The sequence below is a fragment of the Marmota monax genome, unplaced genomic scaffold (genome assembly GCF_021218885.2).
Source record: "Marmota monax isolate L192 unplaced genomic scaffold, Marmota_monax_Labrador192_F-V1.1 WCK01_AAM20220418_F8-fsc00004, whole genome shotgun sequence".
NCBI lineage: Eukaryota > Metazoa > Chordata > Mammalia > Rodentia > Sciuridae > Marmota > Marmota monax.
Genome location: NW_026692881.1, coordinates 25,661,769 through 25,689,598, shown reverse-complemented (window position 1 = coordinate 25,689,598; position 27,830 = coordinate 25,661,769). Strand labels below are relative to the sequence as shown.

General features: G+C 32.4%; 1 protein-coding gene across 4 annotated transcripts in view; it reads right to left on the bottom strand.

The window, feature by feature from the left end:
- Shoc2 (SHOC2 leucine rich repeat scaffold protein) overlaps positions 1-27,830 on the bottom strand; it is a 94,415-nt gene that overhangs the window by 32,132 nt on the left and 34,453 nt on the right. For all 4 annotated transcript variants that reach the window (XM_046450323.2, XM_046450322.1, XM_046450324.2 and 1 more), the window contains exon 3: positions 7,332-7,469. In XM_046450323.2, coding sequence (XP_046306279.1) covers positions 7,332-7,469 — 138 coding nt within the window. The remainder of the gene's footprint in view (positions 1-7,331; positions 7,470-27,830) is intronic.

Genomic DNA, 27,830 nt, shown 5'->3' with positions numbered 1-27,830 from the left:
GATAAAAGATATGATTTTTCAGTTGTGAGTTCATGGCAACATTCTTTAGCCCAAAGGGAAAAATAGTATGGCAGCTGCTCTCTGACTAGCATCAACTCTCCAAGACAGGAGTTGGGTATTTATTTTTTCATATTAAGTTATACTTTTGAAGAACTAGGCTGGGAGCAGAGAGGGAGAAACAGTATCAAGAGAAACACATTCCTATCAAGTTTGCCAATACTATTTCAGGTGAATCACTCTTCTCCAACAGATGAAAGGGAGAATCTCAAAAGTCAATTAAGACGGCTGAGATGTAAAACAGATCAAGATTCAAAGGTTCAAATCTTCACCAAACCTGAGCCTTCTGCTACATAATACTGGGGATAAAAATGATTAAAAAAGAAAAAAAAATATTCTAATAAACATGGTAAATGAGAAATGACTGATATCATAAAAAATTTCAAAAAAATAGTATTAACTACCTTTACTCAAAATAACAATAATACTATATTTGCTGACCACTATCAAAAGATATAAAATAAGTACAATATTACTCAAAAATTTCTTATTGTTAATTTTTCTATTCTTATTGATTTCCAAAACAGAATCTGACCATGCATATGCTAGACATGAGGCACATGTTGTTTTGATATAACATCTTAATTTTAAGATATTAATAATGAAGATAAATGTTTTCATATTTGTAATATAAACTCAGAAGAATGACTTTTAATTAAAAAAAGAAATACAGAATGATTAAGAAAACCAAGACAGAGAAGAAGTTACCCTTTTGTCAAAGGAAGTGAATCCAAAGAACCCTAGTCCTACTTTCTCGGAAATTTTACCATCCAATATCATTTCTTATTCTGTCAGATTTTCAATATATGGTGAATCAAATGGCTATGGATTAAAATTAGATGCTTTCTGTGTACCAAAACTTTTCATTTTAGTGCCCTAATTGTATCATCCATAGATTATTAATAAGGATACAAATACACGCACAAAAATATAAACTGTTAGAAATGATAGGGTAGATTGCTGACCACGCCCCATATATCCATTTGATTGACTGAATGAGTAAAAAAGTTATATCAATATTTAGGAGAAAGGAGGTTTAAGCAGAGATACAATAAATAAAAACACCCTGAGGCTCGAATTTGCTTGATAAACTCAAAAACCAATGGTGTCTAGCATCCACCTTATTCTAAGGAATACACAGTGCCTACACTTAGATGATCCTAAAACTCCACCAGAAGATTGCCAGAGCTAATAAACAAATTTGGCAAAGTAGCAGGTTACAAAACCAACATTAAAAAAAAAAAAATCAATCAATGGCTTTCCTAAATACCAACAACGAATCCACAGAGGGGGAAAAAAATCAGAAAACAATTCCATTTGCAAACAACAAAAACCTAAACCAATCAAACAACCTAGGAATAAATCTAACCAAAGGAGTAAAAGATCTACAATGAAAATTATGGAACAATGAAGAAAGAAATTGAAGAAGACTTCAGAAGATGAAAAGACCCCCTATCTTCATGGATAGACAGGATATTGTTAAACTAATCATACTACCAAAAGCAGAATACAGATTCAATGCAACCCCATCAAAATTCCAATGACATTCGTCACAGAACTAGGGGGAAAAAAAAAAAAAGAGTCCTAAAATTCATCTGGAAGAATAAAAGACCCAGAACAGCCAAAGCAATTCTAAGCAAAAAAGCAATCTGGAGGCACCACAATACCTGACTTCAAATAATACTACAGAGCTACAGTAACAAAAACTGAATAATATTGGCATAAAAACAGACACACAGACCAATGGTAAAGAACAGAAGACACAGAGACAAACCCACAGTCATCTGATCCTTGACAAAGGTGCCAAAAACATGCACTGGAGAAAAGATAACCTCTTTAACAAATGGTGCTGGGAAAACTGGTTATCCCTATGTAGAAGAATGAATCTAGCCCCTTATCTCTTCCCCTACACAATAACCAATTCAAAGTGGGTCAAAGACTTCAGAATTCCACCGGAAACTATGCAACTCCTAGAAGAAAAGATAGGGTCAACACGCCAGCTTTTAGACACAGGCAAAGACTTTCTCAATAGAACCCCAATAACTTAGGAAATAATGCAAAGAATTAATAAATGGGAAAGCATCAATTAAAAAGCTTCTGCACAGCAAGGGCAACAATTAGGAATGTGACGAGAGAAAGACCATAAATGGAAGAAATCTTTGCTATTCTTCTGAAAGAGGATTATCATCTAGAATAAAGAATTCAAACAACTTTTTTTTTTAGAGAGAATTTTTTAATATTTATTTTTTAGTTTTTTTTTTAAGAGAGAGAGAGAAAATTTGTTTATTTATTTATTTAGTTAGTTAGTTTTCAGCGGACATAACATCTTTGTTTGCATATGGTGCTGAGAATCGAACCCGGGCCGCATGCATGCCAGGCGAGCGCGCTAACGTTTGAGCCACATCCCCAGCCCAAGAATTCAGACAACAACAACAAAAAAAACAAAACAAATAACCCAATTAAATAAATACAGACACTTCTCAATAACTAACAAAATACACGAAAAAAATGTTCAACATCATTAACAATTAGAGAAATGCAAAACAAAACTACATAGAGATTTCATCTCATGGCAGTCACAGCCAGGTGCAGTAGTGCACACCTGTAATCCCAGCAACTCTGAAGGCTGAGATGAGAGATTCACAAGTTCCAGGTGAGCCTCATTAACTTGAGACCCATCTCAAAATAAAAAATGGAAGGAGATGTAGCTGAGTGGTAAAAGTACCCTTGGATTCGATTTCTAAAACAACAATAAAACCCCAAAAAAGTGGTCATCAAGAATACAAACAATGAGGGGCTGGGATTGTGGCTCAGCGGTAGAGCACTCGCCTAGCACGAGCGGGACCCGGGTTCGATTCTCAGCACCACGTAAAATAAAGGCATTGTGTTGTGTCCATCTTCAAAAAAGATTCTCTCTCTCAAAAAAAAAAAAAAAATACAAACAATGATAAATGCTAGAGAAGATGTGGAGAAAAAGAAACACTTTTACACTGTTGGGACTGTAGATTAGTACAACCACTATGGAAATCAATATATAGGTTCCTCAAAAAACTAGGCATTAAGATACCATATGACCCAGGTATACAATACTCCTCAGTATTTTTCCAAAAGAAATTCATCATACTTTAATATATGATCCAGGCATAACCATATTTATAGTCAGCACAATTCATAGCCAAACTGTGGAACCAGTCTAGGTGTTCATCAACAGATGAATGGATAAAGGAAATGTGGTACATATTCACAATGGAGTTTTATTCATTCATAAAGAAGAATAAGATATATCAATTGCAAGAAATGGATGAAACTTGAGACCACTATGTTAAGCGAAATAAGCCAAATCCAAAAGGTCCAAGGTTGTATATTTTCTTTCATCTGTGGGAGCTGAAAGAGAAAAGAAAAGGAGGTGGGGGAAAGAGGATCTAATGAAAATCAATGGGAGATCAATAGAAGAGAGGGATCAGGGTGTGGCAGACTAGAAGTGTTGGGTAGCAATAACTGGAATATGTAACAACAAATGCCATCATTATGTACAACTAAAATACACTAATAAAAAATGTGGAAAGAGGAATAGAAATACACAGTGACTAAGCACCAATGAGAAGAACCTAACTTAAACTTGAGTATCTTAAATTTTGTTTCTCCTTTCTGATCTGCAAAAGTAGTAAAGCAACATTTTGCTTTTCTTTCGGAAACAAAGCAAGATTTTTGGATTTTATTTTTAAAAAAGTTATTTTCTGAAAATGACATTTGATGGAAGTTATCATGCTAAGATTAAATATTTTTTCCTTTACTGTCTTATTTAGCTGGTTTTCAAAATAAAGACATTTTCAACATAAAAACAAATTAAATATATCACTATATATTCAAAAGCTATACTGAAATAAAAATTACACATATATGTTGAGTTGGTCCAGAGCATACTAGGGAACTGTAACCTTGGATCCACAACACTGAGAAATAAAATCTAGTTTTTTAATTTCAGAAATAAAGAACAACACTTTGAGTGGCCAGGCAAAAAGATTAAGTCATTTATAATGAGAAAAAAATGGACTGACTTCATAGTTTTGATCATTCAATTCCAAAAGACAATAAAACTACCTCTTAGTTCTACTAACATCCTCAAGAAAAGGAAGTCAAATCCAGTGATTTTATACCCATTCAATCTGTTCAAGTAAAAAGGCTACAAACACAACAGGGACACTACTGTTCCCATTTAGTATGTTTGAAGAAACTAGAAGATTAACTTAAACCATATAAATATTGACTACAGCAACTATGGCAACAATACTGCTGATGAACATTAAGACTAAAATAAAAATGAAGATTAGGAATTAGCACAACAGTGTATGTTACTTGTCCAGACACTATCAAAAAAAATTAGAAGGAAAATAGACCCCCAAAACGCAGGAAGTAGAATAAATTCACTGGTTGCCTCATCTGCACAATGGTACATGACTGACATTTTTACAAAACACCACATTCATTAAAAGTAGAATATACATTCAGTTGCACACAGAATATTTAACAAGACAGACCACATACTGCATCATAAAGTTTCAATACATTAAAAAGGATTCGAGACACAAGGTTGTGTTCTTCCCCACACGGAATAAAATTAGGAATTAGTAACAGAAAGAAGGAACACACTGCATATCAGAATTTGTGAGATGCTAACTTAAAGAGAAAGTTATAGCACCAAATATCTTTATGAAAAGAGAAGGAAGACTCAATGACCTCAAGCTCCTTCCATGAAAAATTAGAAAAAACAGCAAATAAAATTCAGAGTGAGCAAATGAAAGAAAATAATAAAGTTCAAAATGGAAATCAATGAACAAAAATAGGAAAAAAAATCAAAACCTTGAGAGGAGCAATAAAACTGACAGACCTTTAATCAGAATACTGGGAGGGGGAGAAAATACAATTTACTAATATCAAGAATGGGAGAGGTAGCATAAGTACAGATTCTGTAGATATTAAATATAAGAAAATGTTATAAACTTTATGCCTTTAATAACAACTCAAATGAAATTAACATATCCTTTTACTTACACACACACACACACACACACACACGACCAAGTTTACTCAAGAAGAAAGTGATAACCTGAATAGCCCAAAACCTTTAAAGAAATTTGAATTGCTTTAAAAAGCATTCAAAAAAAAAAAGAAAAAATTCACCATTGAGGATGTCTGGGTGAGGAGTTATCAATAGTAAAGGATGTAAATTTTGTTTCAATTTCATATAAACTGTTCCAAAAACAGAAGAGAAGGAGCATTCCCAACTTACTGTATGTTGAACAGCATTACCCTGAAACCAAAACTAAACAAAGACAGGTTCTATAATATTATTATGGCAAACAAGTCAATGAATCTGATTTTTAAAACTTTTACTAAAAGTACTTTTCTTCATGGAAAGCAATTTTGGTCTTATTATCTTTATTATCTGGGTTTTAATCAAGTTTAGGAAATAAGTCTAGTATAAAATTATTTTTTATTAATTTGTTCATTGGATTATACCAGTATTTTCTTTCTTTCTAGAATGTCTAGTTTTCTTTCTCATAACTTTTCACTTTTCTTACATATATTCCCATCTTTCTGTTTTAGATTTGAGAGAACTTCTACTTTATCCTACATATCACTATCTTTGATCTTTGTGTTCACTATATTACACAGCATTTTCCACTGAGTTTGATTTAGCAAGCATATTTCTAAAACTTGTATTTTATTCATTGTTTCCTTTCTTAATCAGTCTGATCTGTTTTATGAATATAGTACATATTCTTTCTATTCTTTGTTTCTTCCAGGATCATTTCTTTGTTCATCATGGCCATTTCAATAGATTTTGAAGAAAAAAAAATTAAGAAATTATTGTTCTTGATTCCTATTATATTGAACCATGAATATCAATCTCATATAGGAAATTTGACAGAATATTCACTATGGCTATAAGAACAATTCATTAAGTGTTACAGATGATCTTGCCTTTCAGAGAAGCATTCAATTAAGTAAACCAGAATAGTTAACCTGTTACCACTACAAATAAGAATATGACAGAAACAGTCATAACAAGAATTCAGGAAAGCATAGGTTCACAATGGATAATAATTATAACTAAGTCTCAACAAGCTTTTATATATGCATAACCAGATGTTGTCTCACAGAACCGGATTTTAAAATTCCTTAATGATTTGCTTGGGGGCGGGGGTAATCCAACCATCCCATTAAAAAAACTCTAGAAACCATCTTCCAAAATAAAAATTAGAGAGCTAACAAGAACTAAATATCAGACAACATAAACAAACAAAAGACTAAAGATTTTGCGAGCACTTTCCTAACCTGGGCTAATAGGCTAAGTTTCTGCCAAGAGTCAAATCTAGGACCTGACAGGAATGGGACCCATCATGCTATACCCTACTAATAAAGGTTAACTAGAGATAAAACAGTCTTCCAATATTCTGTAACAAATCTTTGTACCACCTAATGAACCAGAAAAATCTCAGGCCATGAACATGGGATTGATTATAGTGGTCCCCCTATGTACCAACCACAGGCAAACAAAAATCCTCCTGAAGAAAGACCATCCTAAGTCTCAAACAATTCAGTAATAGCATCTCTGAATATTATTTATTAAACTTATACAAATTAAATAGATAATTTGCTAAATAAGCAGTATACTATTCTTATATTACACAAATAACTAAAAAGCCATTATAATTTTTAAAAATACTTATTCTGTTTTTTCAAAAGCCCATAAATTTCTACAAAGACTATATAAATACAAAACATTATCATGGTCAGCTCAAACTTTCTGCAGTGTGATGAAGTCTTCAAGACATATTTTGCACTTCAAGACATCTCTTTTCTTATCACCCCCAACATTACAAAGGAGCAACCTTTAAACTATATTGGCCATGTTTAAAAACTTAACAGCAATGGCTTTATTTTTCAGCATGGCCTACTTTAGCGAAGAAGTGACCTCCTCCATGTAACATTCTGAAATAACAAAACCAAAACTCCAGCATTTTATAATAAGCTATAGTAGAATATGTATATGCTATTTAATATTCTTTATAATCTGAGTTCATTTCCTAAAATTTAATTTTCTTGTCAAGAAATGGAAAAGATTTCAAATACTGTCTTAAAAGTACTACTACTTACTTATATACTACTTTCATAATTTCTAATTTTTGTTACCAAAATGGATAAAAATAATCCTTTAAATATCTAGATAGCTATAAATAAACATCAATATCTTCTTTCTTCTCTCATACCTATAGTATCTGGGAGGTCTAGCAGTTCATTGTGCTGCAAGTCAAGGTTGGTTATCTGTGTGCAGTTTCCAATCTCCTTTGGAAGATGTTCAAGTTGATTGTGAGCTACATCCAGCGTAATGAGGTTACATAATTCACCTGTAAATTGACCAACATAATAATTTAATAAGCATTATTAAATCATATCAGGTAATACAAGTAAGCAAGGGAGGAAATTTTATGATTTTTAAATATAAATGGAAATATAATATTATACAGGCAACTTTTATTTCAAAATGGTAAATCAGTGAACATACTTGGATTGTTAGTAGAAAAAACTACCATAATTACTCTTTCTGAAAAAATTCAAAGTTGAACATAAAATTTTAAACTGTTATTTCAAAATGACATCTAATAAAATGAAAATATTGCTTGTAAATGATTACTTCAGCAATCTGTGTCATGTGGGGTTTTTTTCCTTTGTGTCCTGAAGATTGAACCCAGGGCCTCACACCTACTAAGAACGTACTTTACCAATAGCTACATCCCAGCCTCCATATCATATATTTATGTAGCAAATTCAACCACAAATGTTGATTGACATGGTTCAAATTTTAAAAGCTGACTAATGTTTTTAACAAATTTAGCACAATGATAGATACATTTTTTGTGGGGGTGGTACCAGGGATTGAACTCAGGGGCACTAGACCACTGAGCCACATCCCCAGCCCTATTTTGTATTTTATTTAGAGACAGGGTCTCACTGAGTTGCTTAGGGCCTCACTTTTGTTGAAACTGGTTTTGAACTCTTGATCCTCCTGCTTCAGGCTCCCAAGTGGCTAGGATTACAGGCGTGTGCCACTGCACCCAGCTCAGATACATCTGGCGTTTAGATGGAGGAAGACCTTATACCTCAAAATATATATGCTTTAAAAAAGGCATATATTCTGATGTTACATAAACATTTTTATAAATAAAAGTGACTTCTCAATTTAACAGAACTTTAAAATTATAGAAAAGAAAATGTTTCTCCAGTACATTGTTAAAAGATTGAAGCACATTATCAAGCTACATATTATAAATGCAAATAAATTTCATCAAATTAAACCTTTTGTGCATCAAAGAATACTATCAAGAGAGTGAAAAATGCATACTACAGAATGGGAGAAAATATTTGCAAATCATGTAGATAAGGGATTAATATTCAGAAAATATAAAGAACTTCAATAAAACAATATAACCAAAAAACCCCAAGGAAGACAATTTAAAAATGGACTAAGGACTTCAATAGATATTTCTTCAAAAAATATATAAATGGTCACACATGAAAAAGTATTCAAATCTCTAATCATTAGGGAAATTCAAACTAAAACAATGAGATATCATTTCACACCTATTAGAATGACTACTATTAAAAAACAGGGGGCTGGGGCTGTAGCTCAGTGACAGAGCACTTACCTAGCATGTGTAAGGCCCTGGGTTCAATCCTGAGCACCACATAAAAATAAATACACAGAACAGATATTGTGAAAAAAAAAATCTTTAAAAAAATGGGATGACTACCATCAAAAAACTAGAAAATAAGTGTTGGTGAAGATATGAACAAACTGGAAATCTGGGGATGTCTAAAGGGAATATAAAATGGTATGGGTGCTGTAGAAAACCATACAGTAGCTTCTCAAAAATTTAATATGCAATTAACATAACCCCGCAATTTCATTTCTGTGTACAGACTGAAAAGAACTGGCATCAGGGACTCAGATATTTCTATATCAATGTTCACAGTATTTTTCACAGTAGCAAACAGGTGGGTCTAACCAAATGTCCATCAATGAATGAATAGCTAAACAAAATGTGGTATGTAATAATGATGCAATATTATACAGTTTTTTAAAAGAATGAAATTCTGATGATGCTAAACATGAACTTTGAAGACATTATGCAAAGTGCAATGAGCCAAACATAAAAGGACAATTATATATATATATATACCCACTAATATGAGTAGCTGGAATAGTCAAATTCACAGAAAGTAGAATAGTGGTTACCAGTTTCTGAAGGGAAAGAGGAGCAATTTATTTAATGGGTATAGATTTTCAGTCTCAGGTGATGACAAAGTTCTGGAGGTGGGGAATGATGATGGTTGCACAACAATGTGAATATACATAATACCAATGAACTCTACACTCCAAAATGGCTAAAAGGGTAAATTTTATGTATATTTTGTAACAATAAAAAAATTATGGAACACAGCTAAGCCAATGCTGACAGGGAACTCTATAGCTCTAAATTTTTATACTAGAAAATAAGAAGCATTCTCAAATCATTACATTCTTATCTCAAAGAAAGAAGAAAAAAAAAGCCCAAGCAAAAGAAATAAAAGAGTACAAATCAACTGAAAACAGGAAAGAATTATATAACTCAATGTAAATACTGGTTCTTTAGGGGAAGAAAACAATATTGATAGCCCTCTAGTGAGACAGATTTTAAAAAAATAGAGAAAACATATTATAAATATTAGCAATGAAACAGCAATGACTAAGTCTTCAAAAATAAAATATTACAAACTTAATCATTATAAATTCAAAAACTTAGAAGACCAATTACTCACAAATTACAAGCTACCAAAACTCGAGCAAGATGGGGGAAAAAAAAAAAACCTTAGTAGTACTTTAATCATTAAATAAATTTTATTTTACTCAATTTAAAAGTTCCCTCTCAAAGGAAATCCTATATCCAGTGATTTCTTTAGAGGCTTACCAATGCTTCATAAGAATTCATACCAATTTTATGCAATCTCTTAAAAAAAGAAAACAAACCCACAGAAAAAGGAGTGAACATTTCCAAATTCATAAGAGTAGCATCATCTTGATATTAAAAAGACAGTACAAAAAAGGAAATATAGAGCTCTCTTTCTCTTGATCAAGTGAGATTAATTCTAGATATATAACACAGCTTAATATCTGAAAATCATTTAATGTAATTCACTGTATCAAAGTCTAAAGAAGTAAATCATTGATGATTAATGGAAGGAAAGCTTTTGACAAAATTAAAATGGATTCATTTAACAAACTCTAATTAGGAATAGAAGGAGAATATCTCAATTTGGTAAAGAATTTTTATATAAACTTACAGCTGACTTTTGTTTCCCAGCCTGACATGTAAAGAACTTGGAAATCATCCCTCCTGTCCTCAAAACAAGCAAAGGAATGAACAAAAGAACATCAACAACACCTCTTACATACTTCAGAGACTTGAGGAAAAGGGCAAACTTCTGACCCCCAAAGTGTAGAGACATACAACACAGAAATTTAGAGTGTACCAGGAGTAGAATCCATGGCAGGAGCTTTAAATTTACATTTAAAAGGTAATTGACTAGGTGATGAAAAGAGTGCAGAATAGTTGAAGAAAACTGCATGTGGAGCCAGGCAGAGTGGTGCACACCTATAATCCCAGCAACTCAGAAGGCTGAGGCAGGAGGATCACAAGCTCAAAGCCATCTGCAGCAATGGTGAGGCACTAAGCAATTACTGAGACCCTGTCTCTAAAATACAAAACAGGGCTGGGAATGTCGATCAGTGGTCGAGTGTCCCCGAGTTCAATCCCCCATAAGCCCCCACCCCCACATAAAAACAACAACACAACTGCACATGGAATATATGAGAAAAAAATGGGAGTGTGGAGCCCTGCCACTCATGAGCTTTGCCTGCAGAAGTCCCACCCCAGATTCTCAAAATGAAAAGAAAAAAAATCATCTTCTACTTCTCCTAGGCATATAATGCTGCAGAAAATCAAAGACAAACATTTTTTTGAAAGAGGCTGGAGGAGGAGATAAATCACCGTATATATAGAAGAACAAAAATAAGAATTACATCAGACTTCTCTCCAGGAACCATGCAAACAAGAAAATAATAAAGTGAAGTGATAGATGTAGAAAGAGAATATCTTTTCTTTTCCTTTAATCAATCTAACATACAACATTTTGTTCAAAATAGTAATAGCAATAATATATTGGGAGATTACAACTTACAGTTAAATGAAATGACAGCAACATTAATAAGGGAAAGATGGGAGAAATGGGAATAATCTGTTATAAGGTACTAACACTATTAAGTGGACTTATATTAGTAATAAATGTATACTACAAACTCCAGGTAGTGCATGCATGCATGTGTGCGCAAGCACACACATAAAAGATGTATAATTGATACACTAAGGAGAAAATACAAAATACTTAAAGTCACAGAGGGCAGAAAAAAGTAGAAGGCATAAAAAGAACAAGTTCAACTCACACAGCAGAGTAGCAAATATAATCAATAATCTTTTAAATCAGCTAATTCATATTGAAATGTAATGTTCTAACTGCATCAAAATACAAGACTGTCAGTGAACAAAAAAAAAATCCATTCTTTTAAATATAAACACAAGCAGCCAAAAGAAAAATGATAGAGAAGAAATGCAACAATAACAATGAAGACAAAACTGGAATGGCTATAATTTCAGACAAAGCAGACTTCAAAGCTAGGAAAATCATCAGGGATATATAAAGCATTACATAATAATAAATGATTAGAATGATTCTCCAAAACACAGCAACCCTTAGAGCATATGTACTTGCTTATCTTCTGTCTCTATTATAATGCTTAGTGCAAAACCTCACATTAATTGAAAGAATGAAGATAACAGGAAACTTTGATACTAATACTCTTCATATCAGAATAAAACCTAAGATTTTTCATCACTTTTTCAAAAAATACTTGAAGATGTTTCAATTCCCACAAAAGTAATTTACACTAATCTAAAGAAAGGTACATACATCCAAAAGTGTAAAGATACCATGCAATTTTAAAAAGTAAACTGGATGAAGAATATGGCTAACTTAAATCATAAGGAGTAAGTGTGATTCAATTCAGGTTAAATTACTATTTTGCAGAACTTCACAATCTCAGTGCTGACCTTCTGGACCAGATAATTTGTTATGGGAAGCCGTTTTGTGCTTCAGCAGCATCCCTGCCCTTTACTCATTGCACACACGAGTCATGAAAATCTAAAGTGTCTCCAGACACTGTTCAAAAGTCCTCTTTGAAACACTGCCCAAATTGCCCTCAGGTAAAAATCAGTGCTATGTTAGAATAAAAGCTCTATATTGTCCAATCTTTCTCAAGAGAAACTTAAAATATGGATTTCCAAATAAAATCTTATACTCTTAAATGCTAATAACTATTTCATAGGTTTAAACAGAACAAAACATTGTTATCAGTCATCTGTGGATTTATCTCATTGCTCAGGACACAAGTTTAACATCTTCACAAGCAAAGAAATTATTAACATTAGGACAAAAGCATGACTTTACCATTCAATATTAACACTAAGAAGTGTTTAGAACTTAGTATATAATTACCCAGACTCAAATTGTCATAAGTAACTTAAGTCTCTTTTGACTTGTGTAAATCACCATGTGATAACAATTATTTTGAGCTTAAATTCTCCTCAAGAAGCTACCCTTGAGCAATACAAGTATATCAGAATATCATGTTCATATTGACACACTGAAGAGCGTCACTCAAGAACACTAATACTTCTTTCTTACAACCTAGTAATTCTTAAAGGCATTGAAAATTTAAAACACAGGAATGTAATTCTGTAACATCAGCACACAAAATTTGGTCCATGAGTCCATGAGGTATGAGGCACAGTCAACTTACAACTAAATTATATGATATTCTAAGTTAAATTTGAAAATTTTTTTAAAGATTTTCTCTAACATCCACACCTTAATATTAAGAGACTCATGAAAAACTCCCAAAAGTTTTTATTGACAAAAACTTGAGTTTTTGTCAATAAAATAGATCTAATAACTTCAGAGAAGTTTCTTTTACAAAAGGCCATCCTAAAACTTTAAAAATATTTTCAAAAGTAATTCGGATTTCTCATTTAATGCAATTAAGACATTTTTCAGCGGGAGGGCTAATATGGTTTTAAAACCTCTCTTCTTTAGATTAACATTAGTAACTACTCAAGCTTCTTACATTCAAATAATCAGAAATATTTAAAATTTTTAAATATGATAAATTCTACAACAGAAAACACTATTAGTATAAAGGTCTATATTACATTTATAAGGAATAGGATATTAAATATTTAAGCAACAACATTTTATACCACTATTTCTACCTATTTCTATACTCTGTCCAGTTATCTAATACTTTTAAACACTTGTTTTACCACATGACCCACACATTTTATAAAACCAAAATGTTAAGTCTATCTCAGATGATTTTAAAGGATAATAATCAAAATGTTAACAGTGACTTGTCTTTGGTTAATCCTAGAGTTTTATTTTCTCCTTTATGCTTTTGTTTCTCTTTGAAATTGAAAGTGTATAAAAACAAAGAGGTTCAAGAAATAGACACTAACAGTCTAGTCTCTCTCATATCACACATGGAGAAGTGTTTCCTGAACCACAATAAGTTTCCTGTCTGTGAAGTAGATCAGTTAAGAGAATGCATCATGCTATCATATTGATGATATTGGCTACCAAGATTATCGATCTTTATAACTCATATTCCATAGTTACTAAGAAATATGCTGACTTTAAATTAGGTTCTCCACTTAAATTTTCCTAAAGAGAGAATAAGGACTTCATTCATTCTTCATTCTACAAATGTTTATTAAGCACCTATCATATTCTAGATTCTGTTCTATTAGCTTGAGATACTACAGAGAAAAAGAGAAAATTCTTGCCTCCATAGAACTTACAGTCTAATAAGTAAAAAATAAATAACAAAGAATCAATGTCAAGAAGTATTAAGAGCTATAAAAGAAAATAAGAGTCTAAGAATATGATTGGGGGGAAAAAGTATAGATATGCTGATAGTAGAGAAAGTAATCCAGATGAAGCAGCATTTGAGAAGAAGTCTGCATAATAGGAAGGAAGAAGCAATGGGAACATCTGGAGGAAGGGTATTCCAAATTGAGGGAACAGCAAGTGCAAATACTCCAAGGCATGAAAGTAGGAAAGTAGTAGGAGATGAAGTGACTGGGAATTATATTCACTAAGGGTTTGTTGGCCAGCATACAGACATTAGCTTTGACTAAGGAAGTAGTATTAAGGATACTAAGAGTGGTATGTTTTGTTTTGTTTTCATAATTAATAAACTTCATTTTCCAGAGCAATTTTAGAGGTTTGCCAAAAAATTGTACTTCCCTACAGTTTCCCATATTCTAAAACATCTTACTTTAGCATGGTCTTTTTGTTTAAAGTTTATGAACCAACAGAATTATAATTAAAGCCAATAATTTACATTAGTATTCACTCTGTTCAGTTCCATAGTATGTAATAAATGTATACTATTATGTATATATAATTACAGTATCATATAGTTTCACCACTCTGAAAATTCCATACTTCAGCCCCTGTAACCACTGATGTTTTAGTTTCACTTTTGTCAGAATGTCATGTAGCAGATTACCTTTCCCTTAGCAATATACATCCAAGTCCCCCTCATTTCTTTCTCTGGATTGATAGTTTATCCATTCACTTACTAAAGGACATCATGGTTGCTTTCAATTTTTGGCAGTGGCAAATAAGTTGCTAAAAACAATCACGTGCAGGTTTTGTGTGGACATAAAATTTTTAATTCATTTAGATAAACACCTAGAAGCATGTCTGATGGATATGTTAAGGATATGTTTAACTCTGTGAAGATAGTGCCAAAGTGTCTGTCTTCTAAAGTACTTGTACCATTTTGCATTACAACTAGCAATACAAAAAAAAAGTTCTCACTAGCATCTAGTTCTAATAGTGCCTTGGAATTTAGCAATTCTAATAGGTGTGCAGTGGTAGTGGTCATGTTTGTGAACATAGAGATAATAATGTGACAATGTTGCGCTTAAAAATTATGGAAAATTATGATCTCTACAAAAATATAATGAAAAGCATAATGCCATAAAGTAAGTTTAGACATCAGTGTGCATATATATACATACACAACATTATGGGTAAATAGGAGAAACAAGATGCTGGCTGAATAGGTTAGGGAAAGACATACTTAAATAATAGATGAGCAGAAACTATATAGACATTCCAAGAAAAATCTGATGGGAGAAAGGAAGCCAAAAAATTAAAAGTTCAGGAATTTCATTGCCAGATGTGTGTATGTATATGTACTAGAAACATGTTTACCAAAAGACTTGTATTATCCTAATATAATAGCACTATATCAGCCTCAAATTAGAAACTGCCAAAGAACATTAGAATGGTTAAATTGTGGTAGGTTCACAGTATTGGATATTAGGTAATACAAAATGAATAACTTTTATACAGCAAAATAGATGAAAAATGTCAAGTGGAAGATGTTTGACACAATACATATGACTCCATTTTTAAACAAGCAAGTAAGATGAATTAAGAAGTCAAAATCCCAGGACACCCTTGATGAGGATAATGAGTTAGGTAGTGATGGAAAGAAGGGTTTCTTGGGTGGTCTTTTGTTCCATTTTCAACTTCGATACTGATTACATGATTTGTAAATGGTACTGAATTACACATTTGTGACAGAGGCACACTTTTTTTTTTTTATAAACATACTTCAACAAAAACTTAAATCATAGGCACTAAGTCCTTGCTCTGAACTGTGGCAGGAAAAAAAAAAAAGACATCTGTAAAATTTGCAGACTATGAATAATCAACATACTGTGGTAAAAATATTGTTTTTCTGACTGCACAGAAGTTCTCTAAAGTCTAAACCAATTCTATTTCAAAAATTTTATATTATTGTTTTGTCCTGCCTTTAGAGAAGGCAAAGGTAGCAGGCTGTATCCAAAACTTGGTAACCATGACATGATATTGCCCTACTTCAGGCAATGAAGTGTTCTGGACAGATCTCTTCCCAAAGGATATTAACACTAACTAGATTCATATTGGGATTACTCCTGCTATTTCTACTTTTTGTGATATAAGAAGACAGTGTTCAGCACTCAAAAAGCAGTGAAACACATAGTATTTAATGTCTATAGGTTAGACAACTGGGATGTAAAACTAATGTTCATCAAACAAGAGCAATTTTAGGGAGAGAAAAGTTTTATCCCTCCCACTTTTAAATACCCCAGTAATTAAAATGCTTGAACACTAAATTCCTAATGATTACCTGTCATTCTCCTAGGTTTCTCTAGGACCATCTTGAACAGGTAATAGAGTACAAATTAAAATTTTCAACACAATGATAATCATGCTGCTCTAAAAGATTTGAATGGATGGACTTTAGAAGACAGATTAGTAAACAGTCTAGAGCAATTAGCCCACATAAAATAATACGAAGGCCCATCTAAAAAACAGTGGTGGAAGTGATATGAACAAGTGATATAAGAGAGGAAGAATAAGCAATAGAAATAGGATAGAACAGTGCTTCTCAAACTATACATAGTGAAAGTGCAGTTTTTACCTCCCCCTCCAACTGATTGTGGACATCTCTTTTCCCCTTTCCAGTACTGGGGACTGAACCCAAGAGCACTCTACCTCTGAGTTACATTCCCAGCCCTTTTAATTTTTTATTTAGAGACAGGGTCATGTTAAGTGGCCCAGATTGGTCTAAAACTTGTAATCCTCCTGCCTCAGCCTACTGAATAGCTGGGATTACAGGCATGCAATACTGTGTGCTCAACAAGGACCAAAATTGTTTTAAACATAAAATTACAAGTTTGGATGTTCTACTAATGTCAAATTGTTATATAAGATTCTAAATGCTTACTTTCAATTTTTCTTAATTTGTGGCAAATTGGTAACAAACAGTTGGAGTCTAGCATTTTTCTGGCGAATTGGTCATATTTTGACTAGGATTAAATAGAAGAAAAATACTATGATTTCAAGATAATGAACCTGAGTTGATGGAGAAGATAATGATGCAATTTGGAAAGAGAAATAATCTGAAGGGAGAAAAGTTTTGGTGAGAATATTTTGGTCATGCTAAATTTGTGATATGAATGACACATCCAGGTAATATATCTAGTGGCTAATTAGGAAAAAAAATAAAACATGCAGTCTGAAGAAACTGGTAGAATGTTAGAACATTTTTGCTCTCAGAGGGAATGAGGGTAAGTATCTGTAAATACTGAGCTTTTGGCTAATGATAATGGTGGCATCCGGTGGATTATTTTTTTAAAAAAATCACTATGAAAAACCATACAGTAGTTACATTGGAAGAAACAACACGTGAAAGGGAACTACAGTAGGCAGATTAAGATAGCCAACAATGATTCTGCCTCACTAATGATACACTGATTGAATAATTATCCTTTCCTTAAGTGACAGAATTCAGCAACTTGCTTTTTATCAACAAAATAAGACAAAGGTTAAGGGGGAATGTCATATTTGTGATTATGTTACAAAAGATTGAGACTTCTATTTGCCAGTGTTCTACTGATTTTTCAGCTTGCATGCCCAACAAAACAAGATGCCAAAGAAAGGAACTGAATCCTAACAATCACATGACCTTGAATGTGGATCTTTTCCCCAAGGAACTTTCAGATACTATCCAAGCCTTAGCTAAAACCTTGACTGAGAAATCGTATGAGAAATACTAAATTAGAAGGTCCAGTTAAGCTACATCTGATTCCTGCACCAAATAAACTGAGATAATGATGGTGTTTTTAGGAGCTATGCTTCAGAATAATTTTATATAATAGGTAACTAATTCAGGAATCATAGATGATCCACTTTTTAAAAAAATTTTTAGTTGTCAGTGTACCTTTATTTTTATTTATTTATATGTGGTGCTGAGGATGGAACCCATTGCCTCACACATGCTAGGTAAGCGCTCTACCACTGAGCTATATAACCCCAGCCCAATACACATTTTTTATTATGAAGTTGCTCAAAACCCTGCCTGTGGAAAATAAATCAAAAAGCCAGAGACCTGTTCCCTGAGAAGCCAGAAGACAAAGTTCAGAGTAGCTGCATTTCAAGGTTGGAAACCCTGAAAAAGAGAAAACCATAAAGAGTGGAGTCACTAAATCTTCAGTATACTTACCTGACATTCTGACTCCTAAAATAAAATATGTTCAAGAGGAGACTGAAAAGAGAGTGAGGGGGAAAACAACATCTCAAAGGCTAAATAAAAGAGCTGAGCAGATATTTTAACAGCTGCCAATTATAGTGCATAAGAGTCTAGAATGTCAGTCCTACCAAGATGGAAGCTGGTGCAGAGAAAACAACACCTAAAGGAATAAAGACCACCAAGGAATTTGTGTTAGGTTTAAGGACAGAACTAAATAGTATCCCCCTGAGAAGAACTAAATCCAAGAGTGTGTGGTAATTTAAACAGTAATTTAATGCAAAACAAACTTTACCTCTTTTCAGAGGATCCATACTCATTACAATATCATCCATTTATACATCAATTACTAGACTGATTCCTACTTCTGGCCATGATGAAACTAGAAAATGAACAAAACATATAAGAAAATTATATATAGACAGTAGACATACACGACTGTGTTCTCTGATATCACTGGAAAACTATATGAATCTTATGGTTGACCCTTATGGTTACTGGCCAGAGGTAGTTCTATGTCACATGAAAAGAAGGGAAGAAATGCTGAAAAAAGGCCACTGCATTGTGGCAAAAGACTTAAGTTTAAGACGGTTAAGGTGGCTACAGTTCTGGGAAAAATTTCAGAAAGAACGGCAGCAAACAGATTTATGTAATCTAAAGAACCAGTCCCTTTCAGTCTTCGCCAAAATTATGATCTGCATGTATGTGAAAACAAATTATGAAAGCCAGCAGAAAGCAATCCAAATAATTCCAAGTAATCACACAAGGCTGGGAATTGTTTGGATTCTCAACACTGGGAAAGACCCCATAACAGTATATCGGGGAGAGTTCTCAAAAAGGTATCATCTTAGTATGGAACTAAATCATATGCAGACAAAAAGCTGCAGAAACCACAACAAAGCTTAAAAACAAGCCACAGAAGGATTAAACTGACTCTGAAGTAATGTAACTGTATGCCAAACAATAGCCAACACTGTTTAATAAAAGAATACAACAAAATTTAAGAATATAAAAATTATAATACTGATATCCAACTAAAACTTACCAGGCATGAAAACAGATAGAAAAAATATGATCCAAACAAAAGAAAAATCATTCCATAAACAAAATAAAAATGAGCTGATGAAACTAGGAGACAAAAATATTTAAAAAGCTACTTAAAAGCTCTGTAAGTGCAAGGCAAAAGAAAACTTGAACAAAAATGACTCCAAAATGAAATGTACTGAGGTGAAAAATATCAGAAATGAAAATTTAATTGCATGGGCTTAAACAATAGATTTAGATACTGAATAAGGAGCAACAGGAAAACAAAATCTAAAATGCAGGCATGTGTGCATGAGCACACACACAAAAGGAAAAGCACATCAATGACCTTAAAAAAATATATAGAGACATCTAAGAGGACAGAAAAGAAATGAATGGTCCAAAAAATGGGGGAAGTTACAAGAAATAATGGCCAACTTTTAAAAATTAATAAAAACCATAAACTCACAGATCCAAGAGGCTCATAAACTCCAAGATAAGAATAACAGCAAACCTCTTGTCAAAACTTGGGCAAGCCAGAAGAACATGGAGAAAGATCTTTAAAATAAGGGGGAGAAGAAAAAGAAAAGGAAACTGTCAAACTAATTTTTACCAAGAAAAATAACTTTTAAAAGTGAAGGCAAAATAAGCACTTTCAGACAACAAAAACTGAGAGAATTCATTATGTGTAGACCCTACACTATAATATATTCTTTTAATTTGTTGAAAGAAGTTCTTTAGACAAAAGGAAATTATTAGATAGCCAAATAAATAATGAAAAGTGTGAGAAGTGGTAAATAAGACACTTCTCGATAATCTTTTAAAAGAAACAGAAAAAAATGATGGCATATCAGGGCTGGGATTGTGGCTCAGTGGTAGAGTGCTTGCCTCACATGTGTGACGCCCTGGGTTCAATTCTCAGCACCACATATAAGTATATGAATAAAATAAAGGTCCATCAACAACAAATATAAAAAAAGATGGCATATCAAAAAGCACAAGAATGAACTCATAAGTATTTACAGTAACAAAAGATAGAACAATTTGAGCAATAAAATGTAAAAAAAAAAATAGTGAATTCTAATCCACGGAATGGAAAAAAATGAGTCTAAACTATAAGTAAATGATACAGGATAGTTCTTTCTTACCGAAATCAAGTTAATGAATGGAATAAGGGATTTTAAAAAATTCACCATTACAATAAAACTGTAATAATACAAACTGTAATAATTGTTGCAGGGAATATCCACAATGAGTGCTAAAAATAGTGTCCAAAAGATTAAGGAAAATCAACATATTTGCATGGGCTAAAATGAGCATCTCCCAAGACAATTATTAATTTAAAAAGAAAAAAATATTAACTTTACAATGGAGAAGCACAGAAATCACATTCACCAAGTGGACAGGGTCAAAAATCACCAGTAAACCAGGTGTGGTGGTACACACCCATAACCCCAACAAATCAGGAGGCTGAAGCAGGAGGATCGCAAAAGTTCAAGACCAGCCTCAGCGACTTAGGGAAGACCTCAGCAACTAAAACAAGACCCTGTCTCAAAAAACAAAAAGGTCTGAGGATGTAGCTCCATTGTAAAGTGCCCCTGAGTTCAATTCCAGTACCCCCCACACATACCAAAAAAAAATAAATAAATCACCTGTAATATGACTTATCAACATTATATATCCCCTGATATAATTCACTGAGAAGGGCATCATAATCACTATGTTATTTTGGGCAAAAACACAAACTCAAAGTAGTCATGAAAAAATATCCTAGAAACCAAAAATAAATGATACATTCAAATTATCTGAGCAGCACTTTTTCTGACTTTGATATTTTAAAAGGAAAGACTGAATCAGTCCTTCAACTAAAAGACTTTCAGTCTTTCAATTTGTCACATATCAGAGGAGGTTACAGATACATGACTATTAAAGTATAACATAGAACTCTGAAACAGAAATTGAATATTAGTTGAAAAATAAGTGAAATAAAATAAAATTTATAGTTTAATTAAAAGTATTCTATCAATGTTAATTTCTTGGTTTTGATCATTATATAATGGTTATACAGGGCAAGCTGGATACAGGATATATGAGAACCTTCTGGTTTTACAGCTTTTCTGAAAATCTGAAATTTATTCAAAATTAAAAAAGGATAATTTTGAACTTAAAGAGAATAACAGTAATTTATTATTATGGGATTTATAATATCTAAAGAAATGAAATATGAAAGGAAGAAAATAACTTCTGTGGTGTGGTTCTCAGGAAATATGTGAGGTAGTATATCACTTGAATGTAAAATCTATTAAGTTATCATAATGTATTATAGATACTACATCAAACAAAGAAAAAGTAACAAAGATGTATAATAAGCCAACAGTGGAAAAATGGAAATTATAGAAAATACTCCAAAAGAAGGCATAAAAGGAGAGGAAAAAAGGAATAAAAAATTATCCACCAGGATAAAAAACACACACAAAAAAACCCTAACTACATGCTGTCCATGTTACATATAGAGACCCAAAAAATTGTAAAAATAAAAACATGGAAGGAGATATATATAATGCAAACAACAATCAACAAGGAAGCTGGATTGACTATATTAATACTAGATAAAATAGAATTTAGATAAAGAGTATCACCAGGGATAAAAACAGTTTGTGGGCTGAGGTTATGGCTCAGTGGCAGAGCGCTTGCCTAGCATGTATGAGACACCGGGTTAAAGTCTCAGTAACCAGGTTATCAATTAATAAAATAAAAGTCCATTGACAACTAAAATAAAAATTTTTTAAAACACAGTTCATAATGATAAAATGGTTACCTTATCAAAAAATGTCTATATGTAACTAATAACAAAGTTTCAAGTTATAAGAAGCAAAAAATCAATAGCACTAATGGGAGAAAGACAAATCTATTATAGTTAGAGCTTTCAACGCTCATTTCAAAATAATTAATAGGGGTACAGAAAAAAATAGATAACATTACTAACCAACTTGACTTTGCTCATATTTATAAAATTCTCCAGGAAACAGCAGGGTATACAGACTTTTCAACTTCATTTAAAACAATTATCAAGATGGATCATATTTTATAAATAAAAAGAAAAAATCTAAGAACATCTCTCAAAAACTTGGAAACAGAACAACTCACTTTTAAATAACCCAAATAAATAACAAGGGTTATCTAGAAGACATTTTGAACTGATTTGTAACAAAACACAACATGTCAAAATTTGTGTGCTGCTTCAAAGAATATTTTGAGGAAACGTATAGCTATAAATGCTTATTCAATAAAAAGAATAAAACCTAAAATCATCCTAATTACCAACTTCAGAAAACAAAGAACATATTAAACATATAATATTAAAGAACAACAAAGAAACATAAAAATAGAAAAAAATAAAATAGTTTTCTTAAAAGATTAATAAAATAGAAACACTTCTACCTAGACTGAGGAAGCAAAGAGAAAAAGATCCAAATTTCCAATATCAATAATTAAAGAAGGATAACACTATACATATTATAGACATTAAAGGAATAAAACAAAATTAGGAACACTTTTAAGTCAATAAATTCAACAACTCATATAAAACAGAAATGCCTCAACAGATTCAAACCACCAAAAATGAACTGAGAATAGAAAACCTGAATAACTATCTCTTTTATAAATTGAATTAGTAATTTAAAATTTTCCCACAAAGAAAATCCTGGTCCCAGAATGTGTAACTGATAAATTCTACTCCATTTAAAGAGAAAATAATTCTATAAAAATGCTTAAAGAATATAAAAGAAGAAGAAACATGTCCCAGTTCATTATATGATCTGAAGCCACAAATGCCCTGATACCAAACACTGCCCAAAAAAGGAAAATAAAAGGTCAACATTCATAATTAATATAGATGCAAAAATCCTTTAGAAAATTAAGGTCAGTTGAACGGAAGATGGAAGGAGAACCTCATTGTTACATATATGATGTAACAATGAATACATATATGATGTTGTGATGAGAAAAAGAAAAAAAAGTGTGTCACATTAGATTGGATAGAGATAAAGGATGGGAGAGGAGGGAAGGAGTAGGGGGGATAGGAAGGGCAGCAGAATAGACAATATTGATTGATGTATGTACATTCCATGTATGTATTATATGTCAAAATACATTCTGCTGTCATGTATGACTAAAAAAAATAAAAATAAATCGTATGGTTACAAAAAATTTTAAATATAATAGAAAAAAAAGAAAATTAAGTTCAGTTTTATATATTAAAAAGGTAATATTAAAATGTACCTAGCAGGCACTCAAAGATTGTTAATTGAATATTTCAGGTTTGTTTCAGAGGTTGTGCACTTTTAACTATTATAGTCATATGTCAAATGATGATGCTCTGAGAAATGTAATTTTGTGAAGCAATTTCCTTGTACAAACATTACAGGGTGCACGTAAGACAGCTTTGATGTCACTCACTATTCATAAGCTTATGTATCACACTTACATATGTTGCCTATCACTGAAACATTGTTTCTTATGCAGCACACAAGACTTAACTGATCACATTAAAAATGCTTATATTTTAGAAGTTATTCTTGTTTTTGAACTTCTAAGAATAATTTTCAAGTACTCAGTTTAGCTATTAAAAAAAGAACACTTCAAACCTTACTAAAATGCATCTGTGAAACTACATAATTAACAAAACTGGAAATACCTGTCATACAAGTTTTAACAGGTTTAGAAGGGTTAGAAGTCATATCATTATATCATTTAAATTATATTTAAAAGACTTAAATTTCCTTTTCACTGCAAAGAAAACTTTGGGGGTTCTTTTAAGCAAGTACTTCTGCAACATGCTGTCTTTAGGATACAATGATTGCCCTCTTCTCTTTGGAATGCGCTGCAGCATGGGAATTATTTATCTCCTTTGATTCTAACAACTTCTAAAAATCAATCAAGTGCTTTTTTCTATATTCTCATTGCCTCCTTTAGCAATAGTGATAACTTCTACCACAAGGTTTTGTTTAGTAAAAGACTTGAAAATTTGATAATAGACTAAGTTAACAGCTCATTTCTAGTTCTCTAAGGTTTCTTGCTGATTCACAGTCAAAAGGAGTTACTTATTAACAACTATAAATCCCCTTTATTGATTTCTTTCTTGCTAAAGTGAGTTATTCATTGGCATTTGTACAAAAAACTTATTATTTAATGTTACCTGAGCCATGAACATGAAAATAATTCTATCAATCCTGGCAGTCATGGTAGAATTTTGAGAATTTTAAGATTAAGGTTTACAATGTAAAATAATTATAATGGTATTGGAATATTACAACTTTATAATAAAAAATTTTAATAAAATTATAACCTTATATAAAAATACTACAATAAATTTGTTATAAAATTATAATAGTATGACCTATGACTAAAATGTAAGATACTAGAACAGTGGAAACAGGTAATAGTACGAGGTTTCATTAACCCATTAAATTCTAAGGTTTTAATTGTGCATTTTCAATGAAATTTATAAAGGTACATTAACAGGTTGGAAATCAAAACCTACAGCTTACATATATATTGTTTATAATGATATTATTTTATAGTTATTTTATAAGGTTTTAGAGGTGTTCCACAATTGGGACAATGGGACAAGATGGGTTAAATAAATGGTATGACTATTACTAGTAGTAATAGTCATACTATTTCAAGTTATAGTTATTGAAAGCCTACCAAAGGGTGCTGGTAGATAGATAAAGGGGAATGAAGGAAAGACAGAAGTTGGGATTAGGAAGGGGTTGAATGAATCAGACATAACTTTCCTATGTTCATAGATGAATACACAACCAGTGATACTCCAAGTCATGTACAAGAATGGGATTCTAATTGGGTAAGTTATGTTCCATGTATGTATAACATGTCAAAATACACTAAAAATAACAAAAAAAAAACTTAAATTCTAAAAAGAACAAAAGAATTTTAAAAACTCTATATACTTATAAAGAGTTTTTAAAAAGTAGGTCCTAATCTCCATCGTGTCAGATTAGACCCAATTTCCTTAATAAGACTCCTATAGCACAAGAATTAAAATCAAAAGTCAATAAATTGGATGGATTCAAACTAAAAAGTCTCTTCTAGGAAAAGAAACAATCTGTGAGGTCAATAGAGAGCCTACATCTTGGGAGGAAATCTTTACCCCTCAAATATAGCACTAATCTCTAGGGTATATAAAGAACTCAAAAAGCTAAGCGCCAAAAATAAATAAATAAATAAATAGCCCAATCAATAAATGGGCCAAGGACCTGAACAGACACTTCTCAGAAGATGATGTACAATCAACCAACAAATACATGAAAAAAATGTTCATCATCACTAGCAATTAGAGAAATGCAAATCAAAACCACTCTAAGATTTCATCTCATTCCAGTCAGAATGGCAGTTATTATGCATACAAACAACAATAAGTGTTGGTGAGGATGTGGGGGAAAAGGTACACTCATACACTGCTGGTGAGACTGCAAACTGGTGTAGCAATATGGAAAGCAGTATGGAGATTCCTTCAAATGGAACCACCATTTGACCCTCTCCTCGGTCTATATCCAAAGGACTTAACAGCAGCATACTACAGGGACACAGCCACATCAATGTTTAAAGCAGCACAATTCACAATAGCTAGATTGTGGAACCAACCTAGATGCCCTTCAGTAGATGAATGAATAAAAAAAAATGTGGTATATATACACAATGGAATATTACTCAGCAATAAAAGAAAATAAAATCATGGCATCTGCAGGTAAATGGATGGAGTTGGAGAATACAATGCTAAGTGAAGTTAGACAATCCCAAGAAACCAAATGCCTGAATGTTTTCTCTGATATAAGCAGGCTGATTCAGAGTGGGATAGGGAGGGGGAGCATAGGAGGCAAAGAGGAACTCTAGATAGGGAAAATGGTGGGAGAGGAAGGGAGGGTGCATGGGGTTAGAAATAGAGGTGCAATGAGATGGACACCATTATCCAAAGTACATGTATGAAGACACAAATGGTGTGAATATACTTTGTATAAAACCAGAGATATGAAAAATTGTGCTGTATATATGTAATATGAATTGTAATGCATTCTGCTGTAAAAAAGTAGTACACTAAATCAAACAACTGATTAAGGGTACAGATTTTATTTTCATAGTGATGAAAATGTTTTAAATTGTTTGTAATGAATAAAAACTCTAAATACATTAAAAACCCTGAACTGCAGACTTTAAAAGTATCAATTTACAGTTTGTGAATTATATTTCAATTATGTTGTTAACACTATCTCATTGCAATGAGTGCAATGGCTTTCAACTGCAGCTGCATATAAAATAATAGTTTGTTCTTTTTTTAAAAAAAAGTAAAATAATTCCCTGGACCTGCCAGAGATCACTAAATCAGAATCTAAATCAGAATGGGATTAATATCATTTGTCTAGACCAGTGGGGGCCATAGAGTGAAAACTGAGACCCAGGTCCAAAATCAGAAAATTTCCTAGTTGCAGGATCTTCTATAAATTATCTAATTGCTACAATTTTAGTTCCTTTGGCACTACGAGGAAGGGATACCCATTTTATTGGGTATCGAAAAGATTTAGTGATATACATATAAAATACACAGGATGCTATGGTTTGGATGTAGTTCATTCAAGGGTTCATGTGCTGGAGGCCCAGTTCTCTTTAGTGGTAGGTATGAGCTGATATCTAATGGGGAAGGTCCTTAAGCCATTGCAAAGTTGCCCTTGGAAGGAAACAAAGTATTTGCTGTGGGACCTCTGAATTCGGCCAGGAGGGTTGTTGTAAAAGAACAAGCCTGGCTACTCCCAGACTCTCAGGCTTCCTGTTTGGAAATGTGATAGCTCCCTCTTGCCGGCACTCCCAACATTGCAATGTCATATACCATAAGGCCTTCTTCACCAAGGCCAATCTTATGCCACCTCTATAGGTTAGAATCTGCACAACTAAGAGCTAAATAAACCTCTTTTCTTTACTAAGTTACCCTGCCTCCAGTATTTCATTATAGAAATACAAAACAGAATAATATACATGAACAGATCAACACACAGTATATGACATATTAACAGTGTGCTCCAACACAGCTATTATTACTGTTTGTTATTTTTACTAGATCTTTATTTTTGTTCACTATAAGGAAATGAATAATGCAGACTTCTGCATGTTTATCCCAAATTCAACTAAATTAAACCTTATAAACCATTACTCCTACTAAACATTATATTTAAAAGCAATTTACTTTCTACCTGATACCCTACTTGTATTAAAACAAATGTATGATGTTTGCATTAAACACACACACACACACACACACACAAACTTTAGTAATGTTAAGTAATGGTGGAAGGGCGCACATTAACAAATTCAATGATTGTTTTTAGAATTACAAATATATGAATAAAGGCAGAGATTAGGTAGCTCCAAATAT